The sequence below is a fragment of the Apis mellifera genome, linkage group LG10 (assembly GCF_003254395.2).
Source record: "Apis mellifera strain DH4 linkage group LG10, Amel_HAv3.1, whole genome shotgun sequence".
Lineage (NCBI taxonomy): Eukaryota > Metazoa > Arthropoda > Insecta > Hymenoptera > Apidae > Apis > Apis mellifera.
Window position 1 is genome coordinate 1,980,825 of NC_037647.1, and position 27,294 is coordinate 2,008,118.

General features: G+C 42.6%; 1 protein-coding gene across 7 annotated transcripts in view; it reads left to right on the forward strand.

Moving 5' to 3' along the window:
• LOC724765 (protein embryonic gonad) overlaps nucleotides 1–27,294 on the forward strand; it is a 66,913-nt gene that overhangs the window by 7,860 nt on the left and 31,759 nt on the right. For 2 of the 7 annotated variants that reach the window (XM_026443092.1, XM_026443093.1), the window contains 2 exons: nucleotides 4,433–4,510; nucleotides 24,046–26,479. In XM_026443092.1, the coding sequence (XP_026298877.1) occupies nucleotides 4,433–4,510; nucleotides 24,046–25,236 (1,269 nt within the window). In that variant the 3' untranslated portion in view covers nucleotides 25,237–26,479. Of the gene's footprint in view, nucleotides 1–1,501; nucleotides 2,215–4,432; nucleotides 4,511–12,331; nucleotides 12,443–24,045; nucleotides 26,480–27,294 lie in introns of those variants that run through there. The other 5 variants (XM_026443094.1, XM_006558822.3, XR_003305384.1 and 2 more) reach the window with 5 other exon arrangements.

The following is a 27,294-nucleotide window of genomic DNA, read 5'->3' on the forward strand; positions in this document are numbered from 1 at the left end:
GGGGAATTCACAATGGGAAGGTGGAGAGGAAGTCATCGCGGGGATCGTCGTTAGAGAAAAGAAAGAAAAAAGAAGAAGAAGAAAAACTCTCATAAAGGAATAAACGTCACACGGGACTCGAGTTTAATGGCGCGTAAACGTTCGACGTGCCCCTGGACGTGCGCGTGGAAGGGTCCCTCCCTTCCCCTCCCTTCCTCCTCGATCCCTTTCGTGATCGTTCCTCTCGGCAGAGACCGGCTTCGACCGGTAAGCCGATATTTGGAGCAGGTCGATCGACTTCATTAACGGACGAGTGCCAGGCAAATATTGACTCTCCTCGTGGAAACTGGGGTACGAGGTGTACACGTGAGCCTTTGTGCAACGTCCGCCGGGACCAATGAGCCCGTCGATGGCCAGATTATGGACTCGTCCGCCTTTTCTTCCTCCTCTCGCCTCGGAGATTTTTGCATATCAATGCAATACGACTCCTCCGGCAGCCGCTGCCGCGTTATCTGATGCTTCGTGATAAGCGGGAACCGGAATCTCCTCTCCTCCTCCCTCGCCATGGAAAGAAATTTCACGGAAGAGGATGATCGTTTCCCTTTACCTGAATCATCGATATCATCGAGATGCATATAGATGCAAAAAAATTGAATGAAAATATCTGAAATATATCTGTGGAATGAAATCTTCTTTCGATACGAAAGATCGAAGATCCATCGAAGAGGAAATATTTTTAGATGATTAAGAGAGAGAGAGAGAGATGCATAAATTTCTCGAGACACTTTAGGGCCTTTAGGGTAAACGGCAGTAACCGTTTTTCCAGCCTTGGCCCGGATCACGCGAGCTCGTGGGATAGAATCGATATCGGGCCGTGCACGGTTGTCCAGATCCTTTGTAAAATCAATAGGCTCGGTTACTTAAATGGTACCGTTCGCTGGTTATAGTCAGCGGTCGGTTACGGGCCACGGATACGGTTACGAGAAGGCTGAATCGATGCGCTCTGTGATTTACTGTTAATCGCGAGACCACTGTTAATCAACGTCGGGCTGCGTGCACTCGGGCTCCGATATTCCTCACGCGGTTGCGCATCGATGGAAAACAACACGTCCCGATATTGGCTCCGCGCCCCGCTTTTTACACCGCTTAACCTTTCCTCCTTTTCTCGTCTCGTCTCGAAACTCGGCGGATAAAAAGAGGAGAGAGAGAGAGAGAGAGATATCGAAAGCTCACACGCTCTCACGCGTCTCGTTCCTTGGACGTGTTTCTCCCCGCCTTGGAAATGGAATTATTGGAGGCTTGTATTTCGATTTCGTTGCCTCCAAGCGTTAGGGATCAAGCGTTGCAAATGTCGAGAGTTCGAAGACAGTTGTTTTTTTTTATTTTTGGATTTAAGGAAGACGAGACTTCGTGTTTCGACCAAGCTTCTCGTCGCTCTTAAATAGATCCTTCTCCTTTTTCTCGAGGAGAGGATTCGAATTCGAAGAGTTTCGAGTTTCTTTTCTTCTTCTCTTTCTTCTAGGCAATATAATAATATAAGGAAGATTGATGATGAGGAGAGATCTTGTTCAGCAGGGGCTTCTTAATGAAATCTACGTAATATGGTTTTAGAGGAGGATAAGCCTCGTTAAACCGTGCAACCTTTAGATGACATAATATACTGCAGCTTTTAGCGCTCGGTGATCGTCAGGTGCATCGTATTTTATATCATCAAGGTATAATATAAATAATCTCTTACATAACCGTTCCGCTCCTCGCCTCTTATTCTTGACGCATCATCCCGGCATCGAGACGCGTTATGTCTCGTGGTAATAAAACGGTGATAATTCTTTTTCTTTCGAAAGGAGAGGATTAACCGATTTCGATATTGCATAGAAAGAAAATAATATAAAATAAGAAAATAAAGAAAAAATCTCACCATCCGTCCAAGCGACGAGTATATATCGTATTCCAAGGGAACGACGACTTCCGGTAAAAATGATTCCAAGATTCTCCTTCGAAGAAAGAGGAGACATGGCGAATAGGTCATTGTCGTGGTGAAAAGAGAAACATGGAAAAGGGAAAGAAAAAAGGAAAAAAAGAAAGGGAGAGAGAGACACCTATATCGTTGTCTGTTCCTTCGTGGACGGGGAAAGGAAAAGAGGATGGTCTCGGCTCATCAGCAAGCGGAATGAAAGAAAGAGCGGGCGTCAAACAACTGCGTCGAGGAAAAAACTTGGAAACCTTAACGAACCCGTGAGTCGACTCCTCTTTTTCTCTCCGCTACCTCTTTCACGGTCTCTCCTCCGATGCCTCCATACCGTTTCTCCGTGTCTCGTTTCGGTTTAATACTGTAGGGGACTACCGTTCGCGGGCGCCAACCTCCCCTTTCCTTTCAGAAGAACAGAATCGTCGGGGAGGGGACGATTAGAAAGAGAGTCTTGGCTGGACACTAATTACCTGGCCACTTTGAATTCTCGTCGTTGAGTCGTAGGAAGAAAGAAAAAAAGAGGAAGAAAAAGGCGCGTTTCCACGAGATTACCACCCTTAGAGGGATCGTTTCATCGATACAATACGACGTCTTGTCCGTTTCTCGTCTTCGAGAGTTTCAAACATTCGCGTTCGTGAATCAATCAGAGAGGTTTATAAGCGATCGCGTGAAATAAGGATAGATGGAATCGTGTTGCGTGGATGGAGGCAATCGTGTTTTTCGCTACGATTGCTCCCGGTACGGTCATTTTTTTAAGTGGCGACAAGAAGAGGAATGAAAACGCGTGAATCGCGAGGCTAGAATTGGAAAACTTCGACAACTCGGTTGAATTTCAAAAAGCCGCAAGGAGCAACAATTATGTGATTAAATGTGTCCCCTTTTCCAGCATATTAGAGAAACAGTTCGGTCGCGTCGCGTTTCGCAAGGTCTCTCTCTCGCGACCGTCGTCGTTCGAATGATTTGAACCGGCCATCTTTGGCCAAGATAAACGCGTTACGACATTAGAGGAAGCCAGGTGTGTGTTCGAGGCCCCTCGTAGGTGAGCTTCCCTTATCGGATCATCGATGGTCTAATTTTATTCCAGTTTTACCCGAGAAACGCGACCATCGCCCTGACACAGGACAGATGGCGATTGCTTTTACCTGAGATAGCGCTGATTTATGAACGCCATTGCTTCGATCTGGCTCGCTGTGCTGAGGAAAAAAAAAAGGAAAAAAGGAAAAAGAAACGGATTGGATTGGATTCCAGTCGAAGGAAAAAGAAAAAGCTCTTTTAACGATTGCTCTGTAAATATCGTGGCGATTAGTCGAGATTAAAAGTTAGAACCAGACCAGAAGATTAAAGTTGAAAGCTTGATTAAATGCGAGCAATAGAAATGGAAAAATGTAAAACAAAAGGAAAATTAATCCCTTTTGAGAGTGTATTTATATCTGCATATTATAAAATTTCTTTTTTACTTTACTATTGGATAAGAATATAATATTATACACAGGATTAATAGATATTTGAATATATCAATGATTAATATTTTTCTTCAAGAATTATCAGCGCCACAACTAAGCGTCAAATATGTATAAAAGTGGAAAGACGAATAGAAAATCGTTTATAATTGAAAAAAACAATTGGAAAGACAAAAAATAAAAAAAAAAAAAGAATTATTATCTTTAATAACACTTAAGTGGTGGAAATTCATCGCAGGAAAATTGAATTACTTCTAAAAGACGTAATAACAATATATATAACTATAACCCACGAAGAAATAGCTCATTGATTAGTGCCACCCTCTGTGAAGTATTTATAGAAATAACAGAGTCGCATATTTGCACACAGATGTCACTAATGATATATTGCATAAACGAAATTTTGCGTATAGCAATCTTTTCTTTTTTACACGATTAAGAGAACGCTCTGCAAACATTTCCTTTCTCAACAACGAAAAATTTAAAAACTATCTTTTTTCAAATGTGTTCATTTACACGTTTCCTTTTAACTTGACAAATAAATACAGCCTGTTTAACCCCTTTGAATTTAAACCATAAGCTACTACGAAGAGGAGTGAAATGGACGAAAGGAAGGACGAAAGGGAGGATAGGAAAGAGAAATCGATCGCTGGTGTGTGGAGGAGGAGAAGGAGGAGGAGGAGGAGGAGAAGGAGGCATTAGCGCAACGTTGAACCGTGTCAGGGGCGATAATGGTCGTAAAGAAAGCTCGGCTTTAGCGAGAGGGGAGAATAATTTTTCAGCCTGTTCTCGGTAATCCAAATAGCATTGGAACATCCGTAAGATATTGTGGGAGGAATAAAAATCGAAGCGAACGTGGAGAACCGGTTCGTCATCCCTCCTCCTCCCCCATCCCTCCTCCTCCATACTCCCTGTTCCTCTTCCTCCTCCTCCTCCTCCTCTCGTCTCTTTATCTCGCCAAGGATGGGACTAACTGACTGACATGACGCGCGTCCTTCGAATAATATAATTTCTATAATTGCAGATGAACCAGCAATGCAAGGTCTGCGGCGAGCCGGCGGCCGGTTTTCATTTCGGGGCGTTCACGTGCGAGGGTTGCAAGGTAAGGGGTGTATTTAATCATCATCGTTTGAACGTGTATTGTAAGCTGGTTTATCACGTTTGGAGGGATGCATTAGAGTAGAGTATTATTTATCTCTTTGGAAATTTTGATTCTTTTTTTTTTTTTCTAAATCTGTATTATTATTCTTTCTTTGTTTTAAAAAAAAAAGAAAAGCTTCGAATTACGTACTTCACTTTTACGCGAAATTGATAAGACGGAAAAAGATAGATTTATCGCAGGGTTTAAGGAAGGGTTTGAAACGTCAATTTACTGTTTCGCTTATCGCCAAGTAAAGAAATTTATTTTGCTATGAAACGACGCGACGTCACGCGACCTCTTCACCCACCCGTTCAAATCACCGATCGAGAGATCGAAGCAACGTATATATATATATATATATCTATCTCGCGTCGGATCGAAGTTGCGCCTCATCGCGTTCACTCCGATTTAAAAAGGCGGGAAGTTTAATAAGCCGTGACGAATCGCGACAGGGAGGAACAGGCACGTACACGTCGGACTATCGGCGTGGAAGGTGAGAAAGTCCCATTCGAATGGACGCGAAAAAACATTCGCCCGGCTCGAATTTGTAAGTGGACGGGAGAATCGAGCGCGACTAATCGATTATCTCAGATCGTCCCCCTTCTCGGACGGTTTCGTGGGCACGACGCGATTGTCTTAGAAATCGTGACACATGGCGGAGACCATCGTGACTTTTTACACGCGATTTTTTACGCCATACGTGATTGTCAATCGAATGTTTCTTCTTCTTTTTTTTTTTTTTAACAATTATCAGATTTCTCGGCGAAACGGTTTTTTAATTAATAACGCGACCGGTATTTGGGATTACATTGTAATAATGATTGGTGATCTTTTTGCCGAAGAATGAATACTTACACCCTCCTCGAATTTCTTTCGAAAGGAAAAGAATTAAAAATCTTCTTGGAAGTGGAATGAAAGAAATTCAAAAGTGATTTCGAAAGATTGAGAAAAGTATCCGCGAATTTCATCATTGATTGCGAGCCACGTTTCGCTCAATATGCAAATAGTCGCGCGATCAACGGTCGTTTTATTTTCAATAAATAATTTTCCAAGCAAGGAAAGGCTTTACTCGCGAATCTCGCGAGGAAAATTCTCGTATTTATTATATATTTATATACAGATTTCAAGTAAGAATTCATGAACTTTGAATTAATTTAGAAAAAAATGCCAATAATGATTGGAAAATATCTGTGTATGCGTATTAAAGAAATATCAACTAATCTCAACATCTTGCAAAATAGAATGAAAATAGAGTTAAATGAATATTTAGTGACAATTAGATGAATATTAATCAAAATATAAGACAACATTTTGTCGTATTCACTGGACAATTATGAACTTCCGATTGTAAATTATTCTTCTCAACTATCTCCTTTGCAGTAAAAATAACACTTTCAGCACATGTAATGCGGCGAAACCTTTATTTTATTAGCCTATATATTAACCATTTCTATAACAAAAATGGATAAATTATATATCGTAATAGCGTAATATTTTCAATAAATAATATCTCGAATCTTGACGAATCTTATAGCATTGATTTACACGCTATTACATAAAAATGAAAAATATATATATATACACATTATTAGTTACAAAATTCAATCACATACTCGTTTCACAGCAATTTACTTGCTTAATCTCCGAATTTTTCTTCGAATTTTTAGAAGGAGAAAAACCTCGAAAAATGCCCAATCCCTTCTTCCATTTCCCAGAACGATCCTTAAAAAATCCTCCCCTCGTTCGACAAGAAGTACGGCTGAGAGCGGCCGCCGCCGCGTTCAGACGTCAGAATGGCAATAGAACGTAGAGGCGAAGAACACGGCAAAGAGGGGACCGCGCTTTCATCGCGATGTCCTTCGACGTTCCCGCGGCGGCAGCGATCGATAAGGGCCGCAAATAATATTCAATCGGCGGATTCCGCGGGCGCACGTGCGCGTACGAGTCGTGAACGAGCGACAGGACGAGCGTCTCTCTCTCTCTCTCGTTAGATCGCGCGTCCCCTTCGCAAGGGTGTTGACCCTTGCCTCTTCCTCGTCCCTTTCCTCCCCTCTCGTCCCCCCCCCACTAATGTGGTGCACCGTGGAATATCGGTACCGCATACTAAGTGACCCATCCGATAGTAATTGGACCTCATTAAGGCAACCACGGGGCCACGGCTGTCTCTGTTTTCTTCAGCCGCGTGCGTTCCCGGTTTCCCGGAGAGACCGACCGAGCAGATAACGCGTTTTAGGTAAATTAGAATCTCCCCCTCCCTTCCCCCGTTTCCAGACGTGGAATCGTGGGATCTCTCCTAGGATCGAACGTTGCCTACGAAAGAAAATACGGCCTACACGGGTGATACGGATTTATGTGTGGCTATACCTATCGGTGGCTTTGAAAGCCTCTTTGCCCGCGATCTCTCTCTCTTTCTCTCTCTCTCGATTCTCCGTTGCGTGATACGCTTCCCTCCTTCTTCTTCTCCTCTTACGGTTTTCTCGCCCTCGTTCTCCATAGTGGATACACCTTGAAGATAAGAACGGCGACGCTTACGTGTTTATTAGTGGTTGATGAGTGGAGAATGGAGTTTTGAGGTTATCGGGTGTGGTTTCTTTTTCTTTTTTTGGAGGAGGGGAGGAAGGAGGAGAGACAGGTTTATGGGCGATGTTGAGCAATTGTGAATAGTTGGTCTTCTTCTCGACTTTGGTTGGCAGCTGTTAATGCGTTTTCATTGTGAGTTGAGCGATTCGTCGGGATTTTGACGATTCTTTTGCTCCAGTTTTCAATATCATGATTATTACGAACAATGTAGCATGCTCCTCTCATAAGAAACAATTGTGTATTCTTTCTTAGCATCATCTCGATTTCTAAAGATTTTTAACTTCAATCTTTAGAAGTAATCGAGCAAACAATTTGATCCTAAACCTTTATTTCACTTTTGTTTATCACGAAATCGTTGCAACTTTATTCGAGAGCCAACATATTTTCCCCCCTCGCCTATTAAACACTCAAGCATCTCGCAATATCGATGTATCGAACCACATTACGACCTCCTTTCCCGACGAGCATCATCACGGGCGAATTCTTTTCGTGCCCAGGTTCCCGTTAGGAGGACAAATCGCCGCTCGCCGCGTTCCCGGGACCTTTTTCCCGCCCCTGATCCGACATCGATCAACCGTTCCCCCGGAGCGAGGCTGGGTCGATCGCGAAAATTTCTCATACAAATTGAATGTTTAATTAATGATCGCGGGTCGCGGCCGCATGAAAGACGATACGCCGGCACGAGGAATTAATATTATCATCGTGTAGACGGGAGAGGTCTGGAACGTTGCTCTCACGCCGTTTTCGATCTTATCTGCGGACGGGGGATATATATAAAACGGCGCCATCGTGGGCCCTGATATCGAGAGTCCGCCACGAACAGTCATCCAGAAGTGAGAATTAAAGGGAAAGAAATATAGGTGACCTAATAATCCACACAAACGCGAATTGTTAATCTTTGTGCTGTCTTCGATCTGGGCGGGAAGATAGTCGGTAGGGGCTGTCGTTTATTCGAAGGATTCGATCAATAAAGTTTTCTAATAGTCACGAAACTAATTACAATTTACAAATTTATTAGATCAGAAAATAACGTGTAATAATTAAATTTTTACTACGAATGTAGTTTCCACTATTATTATTTTAATTCGTAAATCTTGGAATATATATATATAATAATCCACGATAACTTTCAAAGTTACAACGAAAGTAACTCCCTAACCTTTCCTTTAACGTGAGAGTCATACGTGATATTGTTCGGTAACGCTGTCGAGTGAGCATCTAAAAAAAAAGAAAAGAAAAAGAGAGAGAGAGAGAAGAAAAAAAAGTCTCGAGAGAGGACATATACAAGCAGCTACAAGTTCGCGCGTACATAAAGAATTCTACTTTTCCATTTATAGTCCAGTGAAAGGAGAAAAAATGAGGGTCAACTTTGACATTGTCGGCTCGAGCGTCGACAAATCGCGCGCGATCTATCTAAACTTTTTACGTGTATTCCGTTTCAACATAGAGAGCCTCGTGGAGGCGCGCTCGATTCTCACGGAGGAGGAGAGGACTGGGGACGTTGATCGAGGATACGATGGTGGGGACGAGTTGGGGAAATATTTGAAATAATTTACAGACGCACGCATTACCGAACCGAGGAAGAAGCGAAGAAACGGTGGACACTCATTAGCATACTAACGACTGCCTCGAATTCTTGGCGCTACATCAGGGATCAGCCTCGTCCCTTCTTCTCCTTTTTCGACTTTTTCCATTTTTTTCCTGACATCATGTTCCCCCGGATATGTACACGACATACGCGTGATAAATTTAATCTTTGATTGATCAGAATAAATGTGATCCAAATAATTTATATTCAATCATTTCTTCGTTCTTAAGAATTTATAAGGAAAAGCATTTATCTTTAAGATTTAGATATAAGGAGAACGAGGTAATGGAAAAAGTGAGGATGCAAATCCTCAGAAAATAAATTTATAAAGTTTTCTATAAATACACGAGTGTTCGTTTCCTCTAATTCGATTCATAATCTTCTTTGGGAAAATGTTGGAATATATATATAATAATCCACGATAACTTTCAAAGTTACAACGAAAGTAATTCCCTAACCTTTCCTTTAACGTGAGAGTCATACGTGATATTGTTCGGTAACGCTGTCGAGTGAGCATCTAAAAAAAAAGAAAAGAAAAAGAGAGAGAGAGAAGAAAAAAAAGTCTCAAGAGAGGACATAAATTTAATCTTTGATTGAATCAGAATAAATGTGATCCAAATAATTTATATTCAATCATTTCTTCGTTCTTAAGAATTAGGAAAAGCATTTATCTTTAAGATTTAGATATAAGGAGAGCGAGGTAATGGAAAAAGTGAGGATGCAAACCCTCAGAAAATAGATAAATTTATAAAGTTTTCTATAAATACACGAGTGTTCGTTTCCTCTAATTCGATCTCTTCTTTGGGAAAATGTGTGAGAATGAAAGAAGAGAAAAGAAAGAAAGGAAGAGAGAAATACAAAGAGAGAATACGCGAGCGTATTAATTTTGACACAAATTCTCAATGCCGATCGCACACGGTGAACGTTGATAATTCTCGAACCCATTTGTCCGACTCCTCCTCCGAGCCGAATTCTGCGACCATTCCATTCCGCTCGAAGAAAAACAAGTCACATCGGTCGGTGGAAGGTCGTTGGAGGTTCGGCGTAGAGGTTCGCGTATGAATATTAAGATTCGTGGCCGTAAGCTTCCATCCTCCGCCTCGGCTGCACCTCGAATCTCCGAACCTCGACACGCTCGTTAACGTGTCCCGGCCGGAAGAGGGAGGAGAATTCGGGGATTCGCGGCGCGTTCTCATGCAAATCGGAGCCAGCGGGGGCCATTGTTTTCCGCAGCCCGATTATGCGCGACCGACATCGCGACAAATTTTTCGCTCCGTGGCCCCGTCCAAAAACTCTCTTATATACGCGCCACGTGGGTGATTCACCACGTTATTCGGCCCCCTCGTTATTCATCGGCCGACAATGGAGCCGGGGACGGATCGAGGACGCCGATTTCGTGGCGAAATCGCTTTTCACGCCGTGCGCTCGCCGTCCGTCCATTTCGAGGCGGATCCACCTCGGCCTGGAATTCGAGCCACTTCCGCTGGAAATACCTGAGAAAGCACTTAACCAACCGCCGAGCTGCAAGTTGTCGAGTTTTCCGGGCCGGTGATTACCGGGAAGAACGTTTTATTGCGGAAAAGAACCAGTTCGAAGCCAGTTCGAATACGAATTTTCATCCGACGAAGAAGAGTTTGTTAAAGCATATTTCAAGAGGTCTTCGAATTGATTTCTCCTCTGAAAGAGAGAATGGAAGAAACAATGGTTTCAATTACGTTATCAAATTACTTTTTCTTCTTTGCGTGGTATTCCTTATTTTGATTGAAACTAATAAAAAAGAAAGAAAGAAAGGAAAATAGCATATAATTGATTTATGTATTCGTACAAATTCCTCTGTCGAGGGTTTTGTATTTCCAATAATAATAAGATTTATCACTGCGAAACGTTCCTCAAGATCAAATTTCCTATTCAGAAACGATCAGCCTCTCCTCCCCTTTATATGCAACCTTATGCAACAATACAACGACTCTCGTGTTTCTTTCGCAAAAATACACGGAATCGGATCCGTACTTCACTAGGCCTGCGTTACATCACAGAAGAAGTAGATTACCAGAACGTTTTATGCAACGATCCTCGAAGAGAACGTTTCTTCTTCGTGTCCAAGTGGCGCAGACAGTGGAAGTCGATAATGGCACGGGACCAGAAAACGTTTGCAGGGGGGAAACGTAACGATTTCCATTTTCGTTGCAGATTTCTCGATTAGCGTTCCGCGTCACGATCGACAGATTAGTTCGACCGGTTCCTCTCCCCCTTTCTCCTCCTTTTTTCTTTTCCTGGCTTTATTGGCCTGGCCACTACTGGAGAATATATCGAGTCCCCCTATGAAACTACTGTCACGTGCCGTATTTTATCCTTCAGCCACCATCATTCAGAATCGGGCATCTCCTTTCCGTCGCAAATCGTCGCAAACGATTCCACCGGTTACGCAAACGCATGGAACTGAATCCACGTTGCCTCTTTGCAATTGTATCGTTTGCGAAATCGCGAGTAAATTAATTGCCCACCCCTTCTTTTTTATTCTTCTCCTTCTTAGATTCCTCGAAAAATTGACCACGAATCTTTCGCTTTAAGATTGAAGTGAAAGATATCGAGGTTTGGTTTACTCTTCGTTTCTACCAGGACGAGGATGAGTTTGAAAATCGTCGAAACTGTATGTCGTTTTTCTTTCGCGGATTCGTAAAAGCTCGTTTCTCTTATGGAGGATCTGTTTATCGAGGGAGGGGGGGGAGATCTATTTGCGGTGTTCAAATGGGCGGCAATTAAAGGGAGGGCCGTAATAGCCGCAGTTAAGAGGCACGAAACCTTAAGGGAAAAGCGAGGGAAAAGCGCCGCCAGCTCGGTGGAGGCGGAAGAGAGGCGTGCGGATTCTCCTCCCCGCGTGTTAACACGCGCCACCTCGCGCGGTCGTTTTATGAGGGAGCTAATTGTACCAGCGGAGATGTAGAGGCGAGATTAGGTCTGGTAATCGAGTTTACGGCGTTGTTGAGAGACGCTGGAGGGAAGCTGGAGATGGGTCGATCGCATTCAATTTCCCCGAGCTTGAGGTAGGAAACTGCGTGTTTCCTTGTGTATTCCAGGTGTAATACGATTACTGGAATTGGATATTTATTTACGCGGGGTAATTTATATTGGTTAGCGTAGTAAAGGGTTCGTTGTTTCTCGAGTCACGTTTTAATGTAATCTCATCGATTCGATAAAACGCTTAAAATTTATTATTAGGATCAACATTGTTATTGGCAATGTTTCTTTTTTTTCTTATCTCAGTTATTTTATGTAGAAGAAACATGAGAATCCGATGTACGCCGATTTTCATCAAATTTGTGGGAAAGATAGTTCTCTCGAATTATATTATTTGATATTATTTGATACGATTCCAACAAATCATGAATTACTTTCCTCACTTTTCATTGTTTTAAAAATTGAAGTCATATAAATGTGTGTGTATGTATGTATGTATGTACGTGTGTATGCTAGCAGTTTCGAATATACACGCAGACGAAATCTGTGAAATTAACGAAAGAGTTATTAATAATGAAAGAGGTATATAGTTATGAAAAAAAAAAATTTCTTTTCCCTAATGTTTCTGATAACGTAGTTTTATTACTCGATTTCAGGAAAGGATACAGCGAGGAGGTTGTACAAAGACAAACGCAGGAGGACAAACAATTGAAAATATAAAACAATTCCAAAAGATATGACGCCACTTAATCAACCTCTTGACGTAGGTAGGTCGCATTTGGAAAAATTTTATCCGTAAAAATTGGTGATGACATTACAACACGAAGTATGAAATTTACATTAGAGAATTAATATAAAATTAAAAATGCAGTCCGTAATCAAATTATCCAGATTAGCTTATCGTATCATAGATGACTTGGTTTCGCTCCGTCTATACGAATAATCGATCGAGGGAATTTATTATAAAAATTTCCACGTGTTATTATACTTTTTATTATTTCCCATAAATTTCATCGATATTGGCGTGCGAGGATTCGATTATTTTCTAAATCAGAAGCTCGTCTTCCGATCTGAACTGGCGTTCAACGAAAAATTTTATTTCACGTAATGTAAGAAACATAAAATGTATGAATCGAGATCCTTTTAAATTCGAAGTGAAAATTTTCTTTCGACGAAATTTAGATGTATCCTCGAAGTTGTCGAACGATAAGTAACAGTCACACGACAAATATGACAAGTGAGAATCGTATATAGGAAAAGAATAGAAATTCCTGTTGTATAACATTAGACAGCAGCCACGAACGTGTATTGTTGGAAGCAGCGTTAAAGCTTCGACAATGGTCATGCATGTCGAACGTGAAACACATGGACGGGGAGGAAACCGCGGACCAAAGTTGCGTCGCTAGCATAAAATCGCCATTTACGACCAAACAGGATGAATATCATCGCGGAAACGCCGCTTTTCTTCTACGCGAGCCAAATTGTGGCGACGTTTTCTCTACGTGCTCTTTTACGAGCCAATAAATCGCGATCTATCGATCGTCGCGCCAACCTGCTCCTTCTTATATGCCTCTTTCGAAAGCGTAATATTTCGCGGCATAATTCAACACCTGCTGTAATTTACGACCGCTTTGCAAATTGGAATTGTTAGTTAGCCGAGTCTCTTACTTTTTTTTTTCGAGCTCGAGATGGAATCGAAAAATTTCCTGCTCTTTATTCAGAGCTTTAATCAGAGGGACTGTGAGAATGAGAGAACAGATCCGAGTGGATGAGAGTTGTGGATGATGATTCTTTTTCTTCTTTTCCCTCCTCTTTCTCTCTCTTTCTTTTCACTCGTCGAACAGGGAAGTTTGAATTTGCTGAATGAAGCGGAAGGATGAAGTTGAGATAAATTATTTTATAACGAGGAATCGGAAAGTATATTGAGAATAATGGAATAATAATAGATCATTAAATTGTTATATGTTATTATTAAAAATTTTATCTTGATTGTTAAATTATCTACATATTATTTTCTCATTCCACAATTATTTCGAAAATATATATATACATTGAGTCGAGATAAAAATGAAATCAAATGTAATTTCATTATAAAACAAAGGAAATCAATGCTACGAGGTATAATGCTCTATAATTATAAATAAATACTCCGCAGAAGAAAAAAGAAAAGAAATTATTCTTGAATTTCTTTCGCGATAATTCTATTATCGAGTGGAATAAAGTTGAAAAGCTTTGGCAAGATCGAGATGGCCCGATTCACGCCCGAACGATCGCCACGTCTCGCCCTTGAGGATGCTTGTTTAACATTCAGAGCGACGCCCTGCGACGCTCACGTCCCGATCTTTTTCAGAACAATTGCGCAAACGCGGGGCCATCGATTGACGCAACCTGCGAATTCCTTCGAAATTCACCGCTCTTGGAAGTCCCTAGACCGAATCCAATTCGCGGGGAGGGAAGAAAGAAAGAAAGAAAAAAAAAAGTAAAGAAGCCGCGACGGTTCTTTTCGACGTTTCAATGGACGAGTGTCGAAAAAAACGCGGCGCTCGGAACGGAACGGAAACGTGTGATGAGTTGCGCGTGAAATCGTTCTGAACTTCTCGTCCACCGAAAATGAATACCGACAAAAGAAGTCGAGAGGAACGATTGGTCTCATTTGCATGCGACACGAACAACGAGGCAGTTAGTGGTCTGGATGGATCCTTGAAATTATCGATATTTCGGGAATCAGAAGTATAACGTGTTTAAAAAAATAGAAAGAATTTTATCGTAGAAGAAAGAAGGCGTGTAACGAGATTGTGCAAGAACATTGTACGATTTTTGAGAAATCGCGATGAGATTTTAATCTTGGGGAAAAAAAGAAGTCGAATCGACACGCACGTTTTAATCCGCAACGAGCAAAAATGATTACGCGTAAGTATACTCGCGCAAGTATACACCAGGCGAATCATTAACTATTCAACGACTTCCTCGTGTCAGCGTTTAATCATCATTTATTACGTTTTCAGTTAATCATAATCGGGCACTACTGTTACCACTGTGAAAAATCATCGTGCCCGCCTGCCCTCGACAATCTTTCACTCTGCTTTCACTTTTCGAAAGTCATCGAAGACCCGGTTAACAAACAAAAGATGTTCATTTTCAACGGTTATTCAACCGATAACGTGCCGCGATACGGCAAATCTCGCAGAAAGCAATACAATACGAGCCGGGGTTTATTTCCTCCGGATTTACACCGAACCGAAAGGCCTCGAAAGGCCTCGATTCGAAAGATGGCACGATCCACGTGATCCCCTCTGTTTCGTGATAATCGTTGGACGAACGCTTTCCACGACTGCACCGCGTTCCTCGATATTTCATCCGTGGCTCGCGTGACTGAGAGAAGCACCGGTGGTCGCGGGCAACGATTGTCTCGCGGACAGGGAGACAGATTTAGCAAAGAGAACGGGGCCACCGCCAACGTAGAGCCAGCCTCAACCCCGAGACCGGCCGCTTATATTTACGAGGTTGAGAGCTGCCAGACGCGTGTCTCTTGCCGAGGACTTCCGGTGAAAGCAGTCGGAACATCGGAGGTATCGACACTCCTCTCGGATTTATTCGGCACGAGATTTTGAAACTTTCGAATTTAATCCGGCAAATCTTTTTATCACGCATTCGTTTCGCCCTGCAATTAAATTTAAATGTATTTGAATCGTAGATCGATACGATTTTGTTTAAAAGTGATAAAGCGTGTTACTCGTTGCTTTTTTTTAAAAATTCGATTTAGAAAGATCGGATTGTATATACACGTCACGCGAAAGGAACGCAAAGTCGGTCTGAATCTAATACTAAGAATAAGTCGCGACCCAATTCCACCCAATTCCGACCCGAATCGATGACAGATAAGAAGCGGGTTGCGCCATAATACGCTCGACACTCGATCTCGCGGATATATATATATATATATATATATATATATATATATATATATATTCGTTATCCACCCTTCCGTGCATCCACCGCACGCCAGGTGAAATTTGATACGGGCATTCTTTCCCCTTGGAGACATAATAGAGAACGTAGGCAGCGAACGATCGCGGATTACCGAACGATTGAGCAACGGTTCGGTAGCGATTCGATAAACAATCGATGCCGAAGCTGTGCAATTTATCCCGATTCTTGCGAAATCCCCCTCCTCCTCCCTCCTCGATTATGCCCGTCGATCGTTCGACATTTTCCACATGCACTTTTTCTTTCCATTCCCATCGCCCATTGAATATGATCAAAGCAATTAAATCCATCTCGCGAAACGTAATGGCATTTACGCCGCGACATCCGCGCGGGTAGACATTTTCCAATCGCGCACGCAACGAATAAATCACTCTCTCTCTCTCTATCCTTTTTCGGGGTAAGCAAGCTTCTCTCATACACAATTTATTCTTCTTCCAGCGAACAACTACTTCGCGTACATCCTCCATCGAATTTGAATACTCACTCGATTCGACCTAACGGAATCGTAAATCACCTATCATACACGTATTCCTCCAACATTTTCTGATACGGCATTTTCTTCTCCTCCTTCCATTTTTTTCTCTCACCTCCCAATTTATCATTGGAAAGAAACAGTCGTGGTGTATATACGTACATACGACTCGTGTCTCTGTTGGGGAACGCGTTTCGCCGTGCATCAATCCGCGCGCAATCCGGGCTATCCGCGGCAGAGATCCGTTCGACGGCTAATGTAAGCAAATAGCTCGCGCGCGGACAAATTCCCCGCGACCATATCGGGCCCCGGGGCGGGAAAAAATCGCTGATGTACGAGCGTGCACGGGGCCATAAAGCGCCCCCGGGTGCAAGCGAGGCACAGCCGCTCGAGACAGGCACGGACGTGGAGGAGGAGGAGGAGGAGGAGGATGGCGACGAGCATTGAAACACTGGCTCAACGTCCCCCGAGATCTATGACTTCCTCCCTTCCTCTTCAGACGAATCTCAAGAGGATCAGGCTTGATTCCTTTTGGGAAACGAATTGTGGAATAGATACGATTGTCTGAGAATGAATATTTTTTTTTTAAGAAAGTTACACTCTTTGGTGTATTTTCTTGTTTTCATAGTTTGGCAGAAAGAGAGATTATACGTGTTCATTTTCATTTCTCGTTGAATTGTTAAATATTTAATATTTGTACATTTGCAATGTTGTCGCGTACGAGGATTTAATTCTTCTATAACTAACTTTCTAATTTGTAATTTATTGGATAAAATTATTGCTTTCCATAATCGTATGAGATTATTGAAAGATAAGATCGACTTCTAAGACGTAAAATGAATACTCGAACAAAGTTTGAAAAATTTATAAGAGTGTATTCTCCGATTTCGATAAAATAAACAATCTTTATTCTAATTTAATAGGAACTTGATGCTTTAAGAAGAATCTTTTCACGTAGAAATAGATCAAGATATTGAAACGAATCGTATTCCTTACGAAAGGAATCAAAATTCTATTGTCATAAAAAGTAAAATGATAAAAATGGGGATAAAATTACTGAGAATAGTCTGGTTTCGAGTCGATAGAAGGGATTCCTCGAATGCATAATATTCGGATTTTATTCACGCAGTTTCATCTGGAATGGAAGAATGTAGTCGATGTGTCATAAATTAGATGCATCGTGCTCGTCGTGTTAGCATAAGCGTACGCAACCTTTTGCCATTTTATCGCTTCAGATACAGGTAATAGACTAGTGATAATCAATTGCGGACCGTCTAATGCTATGCTTCGTACGTAAAGAAAGATAAATTATGATGTTGCCGAGCACGTGTGCTTAAACCAGGAAGTAAGCTGGATCATATTGTTAACGTCGTGGATCGGAAAATATGCTTCCAATAATATATGTTTATTCAGCAGTTTTTTCCCTCTCTCTCTCTCTCTCTCTCTTATCGAGTTATACGCTCCATATTTTCCATATTTTAATATTCACGTTAAATTGAATGTCAACAAGTGATAAAAGATATAAAAGGAATCGATCTTTGATTTTTATGTATAAAAAAATACATGTATATATATAAGAAGCAAACGTACGAAAATAATACAAGAATAAAATAATTAAAAAAAGATAGATCTGAAAATCAATTGTCAATTCGGAAGATCAGGAATGGAAATAAAAAGAAAATACGCAAAGAGAATTCCAAAGGAAAAGATGTAATGTAATTCGTTTTAATTCAAAACGATCGATTCTTCGCTATTTGTACTTCATTTATCAATTAAGAAAAGGATGGATAAAAGGAGGAGAAAAAAAAATTATGTAAATTTTTTTCCAAGTAAGAAATTTACATAATCAAACAATTCCAGTTTCTCGATTATTTTTTATGGAAAACGTTTACGGCATCGTGATCTCTTCAAGATCGAGCATTTAAACGTTCTTTCTCGAGCTTAGCTTAAATCAATGTTTGTCTTGAATTTCCGCGATTCGTTCAGATCTCGTTGAGAGATTACCGCGAGTTCTTGGCGAGTTCTTAGAAAAATAGATTAGCTCCAAGTTCGAGTTTCGTTGAACTTTGTTTCCGTTGTCGCGCGTAGCGCCGCCGAGACAAATGCTACGAAATCGCGATAGAACATCAGCATACAATGACAATCGTTCATTGTTCCCGCAGTTACGAACTGTCGGCACACACAATCTGCAATTCAATCTGGTATATACCATAGGATGCATGGAAGCATCCAGTGTCATAAAAGCGCGCGAAACCGCGTGAACCCGAGTGACGAGGCATTAAAATTATTGTTAACACCGTTGGCGAAGTGTGTCTGCGATTGGTGGTGCTACTTCCGGCAAATTATTTTTTCGCCGAGGAAAATAGATTCATTGTCCGTTTACAGACAGATGTTTGGTTTATAATTCGGATTTCTTTAAAAAAATTTAAAAATAAATTCGCGTTTTCTTCGATTCGTTATCGATATCGAACAACTTTACTATTTTATTCAATAATTAATCTTTGAAAATTTCTAAGAAATCCCTCGTTTCCCTTAAATTATTATGGGACGCTAATATTTCATTTCTAATTTCCTTTCAGCGAATGTCTTCGCGCGTGACAAAACATTTACTTCATTATCACGTAGGAAACCGATCCTAACATTGACTTTAAATGCGAAGAGAAAACCCAGCATGTCCTCGCACATAGAGAGAGACAATTTTTCTACACCTGAGTAGCCTTCGTATCTAATTCAATTTCTCTATCGCGTTTCATCGAACCCGAACGATGCCGCAATCGCGACGGCCGATCTATCGAGCGACGCAACGCGCCAACACGAAACGAAAACGAGAGTGGTACCGGCGTGGTTCAGCATGCAGAGCGTACGTCAGCCAAGGTCCCCGTGGTGGCATGATGTCAGACCGAGTCCATCGCTTTTCAATTCGATCCCGTTTCAAACCAGGTTTCCCTGGCCACTTGCCAAAAATCCCCTAGATTCGAATGAAGAAAGAAAAAATCCCTCTCTCGAATATCCTATATTTCTTTCTTCTTTCAATTATCATCCAATCGAATCAAATAGATAGAAATCAAATTTTTATTTCGAATACGATCAATAGGACTAGTCTTCTTGATTAAAAACTGTTTACTCTATACTTTTTTCCTTTATTTATCTTTCTTCTATTTCCAATTATTCTTCGGAATAATTGGAACGCTTGATTAATTTCTGAAGAACGAAGCATCATTTCAAGTATCTTTAACTTAGTTTCTCTTAATCGAATTCACTTAATCGGATTCGACAAGCGTTCGTAGAACGGTCTTTCATAATAGATACAATCACCGATTAGTGCGCGCAACCGATCCCAGAACGGAAAAGCGGAAATCCCAACATAACGAGAAAGGGGGGGAGTATCTATCGTTCCAATTAATCCATCCACGCATGCGATCGATCGACATCGTCGGAATAAAAAAAGGCGCGAGGCGTTATATATTCCAGCGGTCGCCGCTTGCTAGAAATAGCCGCCGCCTGAGATCTAGATAACTCGTTACGTGGAACGTGGCGGCCTTTATCACACGACGCGAGGAAAACGCGATTTCCCGACAAGATTTGTAGGGACAGGAGGGGGGGGGGAGAGGGGGCTTAGTGACCGATCCGCAGACAAGCAGGTGTGGTACCACGTAGTGCCAGGGCACAGAATCCAGAGCGCGGCTTCGAGTCATCCCCGGTGGGAAAGTCACGGGAGAGGAAAGGAAGGAAAGGAAGGAAGCGGGAAGCGGATTCGTTGGAACGAGGATGACGCGTGTTCCGCGAATCCGCCGCTTGAATCGCGCGCGTATCAGGGTCACCGTGGACGAGTCACGCGCCTCTCCGTGAACCGAGGCGGGGAAATACTCGCTTCGTCTAGCATCTCGTGAACCGATCTCCTCGACATCCCGTGAAATTTCGAGGATCTTCCTTTTGGAAACGCATTTTCGTGTTCATCCTCTGATTCGAACCTGCTGGTCGAAACTATTTGTATGGAATCATCGTGAATCGATGTGCACTTCTGTTACGATGAATTTTATAAGGAAAACGAATCATAAGTGACGATAAAAAGTTATTTCGATACTCTGAGCTCAAACAAGAAATCTTATTTTTGGTGATATATATATATATATGGAATAAGGAAAAATTTATGCGATCGAACAATTTTAAATTCCACCTGTGCATCTCTTATATAATGCCAATCCTCCTCCTTATTGTTCACACATCGACATGGAAGAAATCGTTGTCGTAGATCGGGAGTGAAAATTACTTCGACCTCGAGGCGGTTCATCTGCCCCCCCTCCCGCCTCCCCACCCACTAATCGCGTTAACTCGCGCATCCGTCATCCGTCTGTCGGCTCTCGGAAAGCGAGATGTTTGCAAGCTCACTTAGCTCGGCCGCGCGACAACCCAAAGGTCGCGGTTATTCGCGGAAACAGCGAGACATCGAAAATTGTCTCGGATATCGTGGTAGACCGGCATCCCCGAAAAAATTTCGAAGAATTTCCCAGAGAACGCAACGATTCCTCCCTCCTTCCTTATCCCCCTCCCTCGCCTCGAAGGCGAGAGAGTGTTTACAATCGCCGGTCGTCTCGATACGGCGCCGATTGCCGCCGACCGGCCACGTTCGATTCACGTCACGTGCGGGGAAATGCATCGGCATGCTCGCGTTTTTTTTCTTTCCCTCCTCCTCCTCCTCCTCCTCCTTCTTTTCCTCCTTCCCCTTTCCCCGTTCGATTCCGCTCGAGGAAATTGTTGGCCGCGGCGAAACACGCCGTGCCAATCGCATTCCCGACGCCGGCAACGAAGGAAACGTTGGCTATGTTGGGCGCGAGACGAAATTGATCGACGCTGTGAAACGAGAGGAGAGAGAGAGAGGAGGAACGTATATCGTTCTCGTGCCCGTGCCCGAAATGGCAGTGGGAAAAATTTCCGGCCGATACCTGGAACCTGGCCGAATGCCGATCAAATACCGATATGGATGCGTATCGGTAGGCGAACGAATCGAGAGAGTTAATAACGAGTGCGAGGATGGTTGTACGAACTCAGTAGCCGTTAACGTGTATACGGTTTTGGAAGTGGCGGTTCGCAGTTGTTGGTCCGCTTGTTTCTTTTTTCGTTTCGGTTTTTTTCTCTCATCCTCCTCCCTCCTCTCACTCCTTCCTTTGGAAGAGTTGGCGAGCAAATTTGTCGTACAATGTTTGGGTAATTATTAGAGTATTAGATAGAGATAAATTTATGTATTCGATTTCTTTTTACTTTTTTTTCTTTTTTTATAGTGTGCCTTCTCGTGGAGTTTATTTATTTTCCTTGGATCGAACGAGGTATTATACAATGTTTGGATAATTAGGAATTAATGAGAAGTGTGAATTATATTGTGGGAAATATATATTTTTTTTTTTATTCAAATATTCTTCGTTTGATAATTAGAATTAAATGTACAGATATTCTTGGCGAAATTAATATTCTATTTTATTATTAAAATGGAAATATAATTACGTGTATATACATATTTATTTTTTTCCATTATTTATATGAAAAGGAATTATTATTAGAGTTAAACAGAATATATTTCTTTTGGTATTCTTAAGTAAACGAAATTCCTATATAATTCTATTATTATTAATTAAACGTTCATTTTTTAAATTGTTTTCAAATATAATAATTATAACGTACATATATAATTATACGATTTTTAAAATTTACTCAACTTTGAAATAATTTTATACGTTCTTTCTTAATTTTTCTTTATCAAAATTAAAGATAAAAGATTGCTCAAAAAAATATATTTATATTTCACCAGATATATCCGACTAAACCCGATTCGAGGAACGACCTCTTGAATTTTTCATCGGCAATTTGTTAAGCTTTCCCGCGGTCCGCGGCCGTTCACGATCACGGACAAACGTTTTCCCCGGCGGCGTTTCTATATGGCGTTACAAATCGGCCCGGGATTCCGGGCGTGCCGGCTGATTTGCGCTAATCTCGAGATCTGTCCATGACGGATTTGTCGCGGTCGAGGCCCTAAATGGCTCGCTCCAAAGTCCGAGGGACTTTTTCCCCCTGTCTGATTCTGATTTTCTGGTGTCCACGATACGTGATTCGGGATCGGGACCAGCACGGTAATAAAAAAGAAAAAAAAGGAAAAAAAGAAAGAAAGAAAGAAAGAAAAAGAAAAAAAAAGAAAAACGCCGCGAAGTGTTGCGCAATTCTCTACTCGCGAATCCACCTTGTTGTTGTTGCCCACCTTGTTTTTTCTGTCTATGGTCGTGATATACAAGCACAGCTGACTGAACCGTGTGCGACGCAATCGCTTCATGAAACGTGATTTATTTATTTTCGAGAAAAAAAGGAACGATTTTTAAATCGTATTAAATTATAAGAGTCTCTAATCTAATCTCTGATAATTTTTGATCAGATCTTTTTCATTTCTTGTACAAATTGGATAAATGGAATAGATTAACAATTGGATTGAAACATTGTATCAAAAGATGATGCAGGAATTTTTCTTTTTTTCTTTTTGACCATGTAAGAAAGAATATTAAAAAGGTAAAGAATACTTTTATCAATTTCATCAAACTTTTAGAAGAATCTTTTTCATCATTTGCAAAATTAGTAGTAGACTCTTCCATCACTCTCTTCCTCATCATCATCGCCTTAATAATTCCACGATATTTCAAATCCCACGAACGCTCGGCCGCGCAAACCACTTACCACGTCCACGCACATACTTCATACTGCATTTCATAGGCGGAAGAGATGCAAGCAGCGCTATCTCCCGCGTGCAAACTCCATGCCACCGTGACCTCTTTCGCACACGAAAGCCTCGATGACAGCCAAGGATCACCTGGCGTACCAGGAGTCTTTCTCCTGCGCGTCTAAGATCGCACGAGATTACCGTTTGGATCCGTTTTCATCCCGCTTTCATCATTACCACTTTGTCAAGGCGTTCGCCGGATTGTTCCTGGATCCGAGCCGATTAATCAACGCCATCTGCCGCCTTCTGAAAATCCTTCCGATTCCACGTTTCTCCTCGATCATCTCACGTCGGCCGCTTCTTCTTCGTCCGCCTGAGAGTCTGTTGCAATCGTTTCGGGGAGAGAGAGAGAGAGAGAGAGAAAGGAAGGGAGAGAAAGTTGGTTATTGGTAACACCGAGTGATTCATTGGTGACACACGGTCGGATAATTTGACGAACGCGTTGTATCGAAATTTAAATTTGGGTCGATACCTGGTGGACGATTGGTCGATCTCCAGTTTGGAACTGGTACCGTTACCATCGTGAAAATACCGCCCACACGGTAGTGGCATCAAGTGGAATCCATTCGGATCCAGTTTCTCCCGCGAGAGAGAAGTAAATTTCAGTAAATTTTGGATCGCAATTATTTATATTATACGCGATAATACGTAATAATATTTATACTTTATCACAACTCGTTGGAGAAAATGCGGGAGGGACATTCGATTAGCGCGAAAGCTCGAACGGAGCGGAGAGGTCTCCGCGTCGTAAATTAGTTCACGATGCGCCGCTTTCAAGGCGGTTTTATCGCCGGCCCGACAGGCGTTTAACTTTACGACCAGCCGCGTACAACGCTCCATCTTCCACCGTCCACCTATCCACCCTTTCGTAGATCATGCCTTCGTCCCTTCCCCATCCTTCCGTAGAGGGATTCGTCGTGCTAATTCCCGTGAGACGCGTAACATTAACTTGACGTTTAATCCAAGCAAGAGAAATCTTGGCGACTTGGATTTTATATATATATATATATATATATAATCACGCTATCGTGGTACATACACACACACGGGGAACCTCGTATCTCGCCATGTTAAAATGATAAATTGAAATTGAAACGAAAGCAACCGAAGCAAATGCCAGCCTTCAAGCTTTTCTTTCTTTCTTCTGTTCGCAGTCTTTCTTTGGGAGAACCTACAATAACTTAGGCAGTATATCCGAGTGCAAGAACGGGGGAGTGTGCGTGATAAACAAGAAGAACCGTACGGCGTGCAAGGCGTGTCGCCTTCGAAAATGTCTGATGGTCGGGATGTCGAAATCTGGGTCGCGGTACGGCCGTCGTTCGAACTGGTTCAAGATCCATTGCCTTCTCCAGGAGCAGACGAACGGGAATCAGAGCGTGACCTCGGGCGGTGCATCCCCGTTCGGGCCGGGTTTCCTGCCGGGATTCCTGCCCCAGGCACCTGGCCAGCAGAGCAGCGGGATTTACGGGAAAGACGGGAAGGATCGCGCCTCGCCCAGTCAAGAGGACCTGGCTCTTCAATCCCACTTGTTGCACGTGGCGATGCTGAAGCAGGAACGGGACAGAGGAAACAAGTCGCCCCATCCGGATGACGTTGCGCTGCAGAATCAGCTTCGCCTGTTGGCGTGGCAGAAAGAACGGGAGAGGGTGGGCGGCAATCAACAGCCGCCCGGAACACCGCCCAGAGATACCCTAACGCCACCGTTCTACAAACAGCAGCAGCAACCCCAACACCCCGTCTCCCCGATATTGCCAATGAATTTCACGCAAAAGGACGGCGTCCCCACCAGCCCGTCGGACGTGTTCCGGCCTTTCCTGCCCACCTACAAGAGGACGGCCGACACCCCGAGCGACAGCGGGGCGTCGTCCGTCGAAGGGGGCGACGGCCAGGACACCGAGTCGAGGAGTAACTCGGCGTTGAGCTACTTCAAGGCGAGCACCTCGTCGCCCACGTTGTCGGAACGCGATTTCCCGGCGAAGAAGATCAACGCCACCGTCACGTTAACGACAGGATTCCATCCTCATTCCAGCCTCAGCCTGATATACCCACCACCTGGCCTGATCACGCCTGCCGCGTCCCAACTCTCCCCCCGGGGCGGGGATCTCCTTCTGGTCAGCCCGAGCCCTGGCGGCCTCGCCGTTGAACAGGACGAGCCGATAGATCTGAGCGTGAGATCGACGCGGAGCTCGCCGAAACCGAGCCAATCGGCCGAGGAAGACAACAGGTCGAACGAAATTGAGCGCGATCGTGACAGCCCCGCGAAGGAGGAGACAACGACGAAGAGCAAGCCGTTGGATCTGACGTTGGGGGTGAAGAGGCCTGCGGAGTTGCCTATATCGTTGTGAGCTTTGGGGGGCGATCTTCACGAAGGTTCACCATGGGCTGGTCCCAGAACAACTCAACTCGGCGCGCATCCGAACGGTGTTGGCGAATTGCCTCGTTCGATGCCGATCGAATCGTTCAATCGATGAGCAAAGTCGAAGTAAAAAAAAAGGAGGGAGGGGGGAGGGGAAGAAGAGAACACGTGCAAAGAAAGGAAGAAGAGACGTCGAGGGAGGGAAAATCGTGGAGGGAAAAAGAGATCCATCGCGAAAATGTGTTCAAAAAAAAAACTTGTACATATACGTAGTTGACATCGATCCGATTCGGAAGACGAGAGAATTAATTTATTATTGTGACCGAATTAATTATATACGTGGATTCAGCATCTTTCTTCTTTAATCCTTCGCTTCGATACGTTGGACGTTTGTGTCCCATTGTGCTCAGACGCGGGAAGAAAGAAGCGGGAGAACGGAAACAGCTAGGCGAAGTAAATCCTTGTATAAAAAGGTAGAAAAAAGAAAAAAAAAGAAAAGAAAAAAAAGAAACCATAAAGTCGCGGATATATCGGCCAGTAGTGGAGTGCCTTAATATAATATATTTATATTCCTGAATATCGTATATTGTATATGTATATTGTATACTTGGAATGGACCGCTTTAGAATCATTTTATTTTTTTATTGTTAAGCACGATCCGCATCGTGGATTTATTAGTCATTCATCATCGTACAGCGAAATGTATGTATAATATCGCGCGGTGAGCGCGGTGAAGTCGATCAGTGATCAAATCACGACGATATAGGCCAGTTAATAAAATTGTGCGAGAGAGAGAGAGAGAGAGAGAGAGAGAGAGAGAGAAGAGGAAAAAGATGCGCGTGTAAGTTAAGAGGGGGGAGGAGGGGAGGATTGCGAATAAAAAAAAAATATCGCTTCTATGCTTCCGCTTGGATCTCTCGACTGGCGTTAATTGGCCAACGTTTTTATCCATTGCTCTACTCTTTCAAGAATTCTTTATATCAGATTTATTTTTTTTTTTTTTTTCTTTTTTTTTCCCCTTTCCTTTTCTGTACATAATAGCATGTAAGAGGTGAAGCGCACGAGCGGCCAGTAACCAAACATAATGCGAAATTAAAATATTTTTGTTTTATCTATTACAAACAAGCTTCTGTGTAGTTTCTTCTAAAAAAAAGAAAAAAAACCTTTCTCTTCCTTCGTCACCTGTTTCGACGAAATATAGAGGAAATATAGAGTTGTTTTTCTCTGTGTAATACGATTTTAATTATACTTTATATATATATATATATATATATATTCTTCCGTCCATCCTGTTGTTCCAAATACATAATATCAAAATTACCGCCTTCCTCTCTCTCTCTACGTAATGCAATTCCAGATTTCCAGGTAACAGTTGTTTCAAGCTAATCCTATATAACGATTCTTCAGAAACTTTTCCAATCTTTTGATCTATTTCTCTACGTGCTGTTGAAAATTTTTAATCTTTCGAAAGTTTAATCAAATTATCTACATCTGTGAAACTTTCTTTCAGGTGTCATCCTGTCACGATTAATTTCAACTCGGAATATATATATATAAACAAGTCCCGATCATTCAATCTTCCAAAAAGCGAATGAAAGATCGATCGAAATCCGGCAACGGTTCTAACCTTGAAGACCTCGTTCGTCCACGCTTCGATTACATTGCGTACAATATCCAGGTGTATATCTGAGTAGTGCAACACGACTCATCGTCATTAATCAATTGCAGCAGGAAGCTCGAGAGCGTTGCAAAATCATCGAGTTACGGATATCTGCCCACGCCGTGGTGGCCTTGCCGGGTCGAACGCGTTCGTCGCCACTACCTTCTCGTGTCCCTCTTCTTCTCTCCCTCGCCCCACACGTGACGCATCCTCCTCCTCGCGCGAGCCTCGATCATCGATGCTAATCGACCGACACGTCCGAGCGATAATCGTTTTTACGTAACCCATCTAGAACCCATAGTGGATGAAGAAGAATTCTAACGAGCGATTTGATCCAACGTGAAGAGGCTTTCGGGTTTGTAAGTCTGACTAATCGAAACAACACAG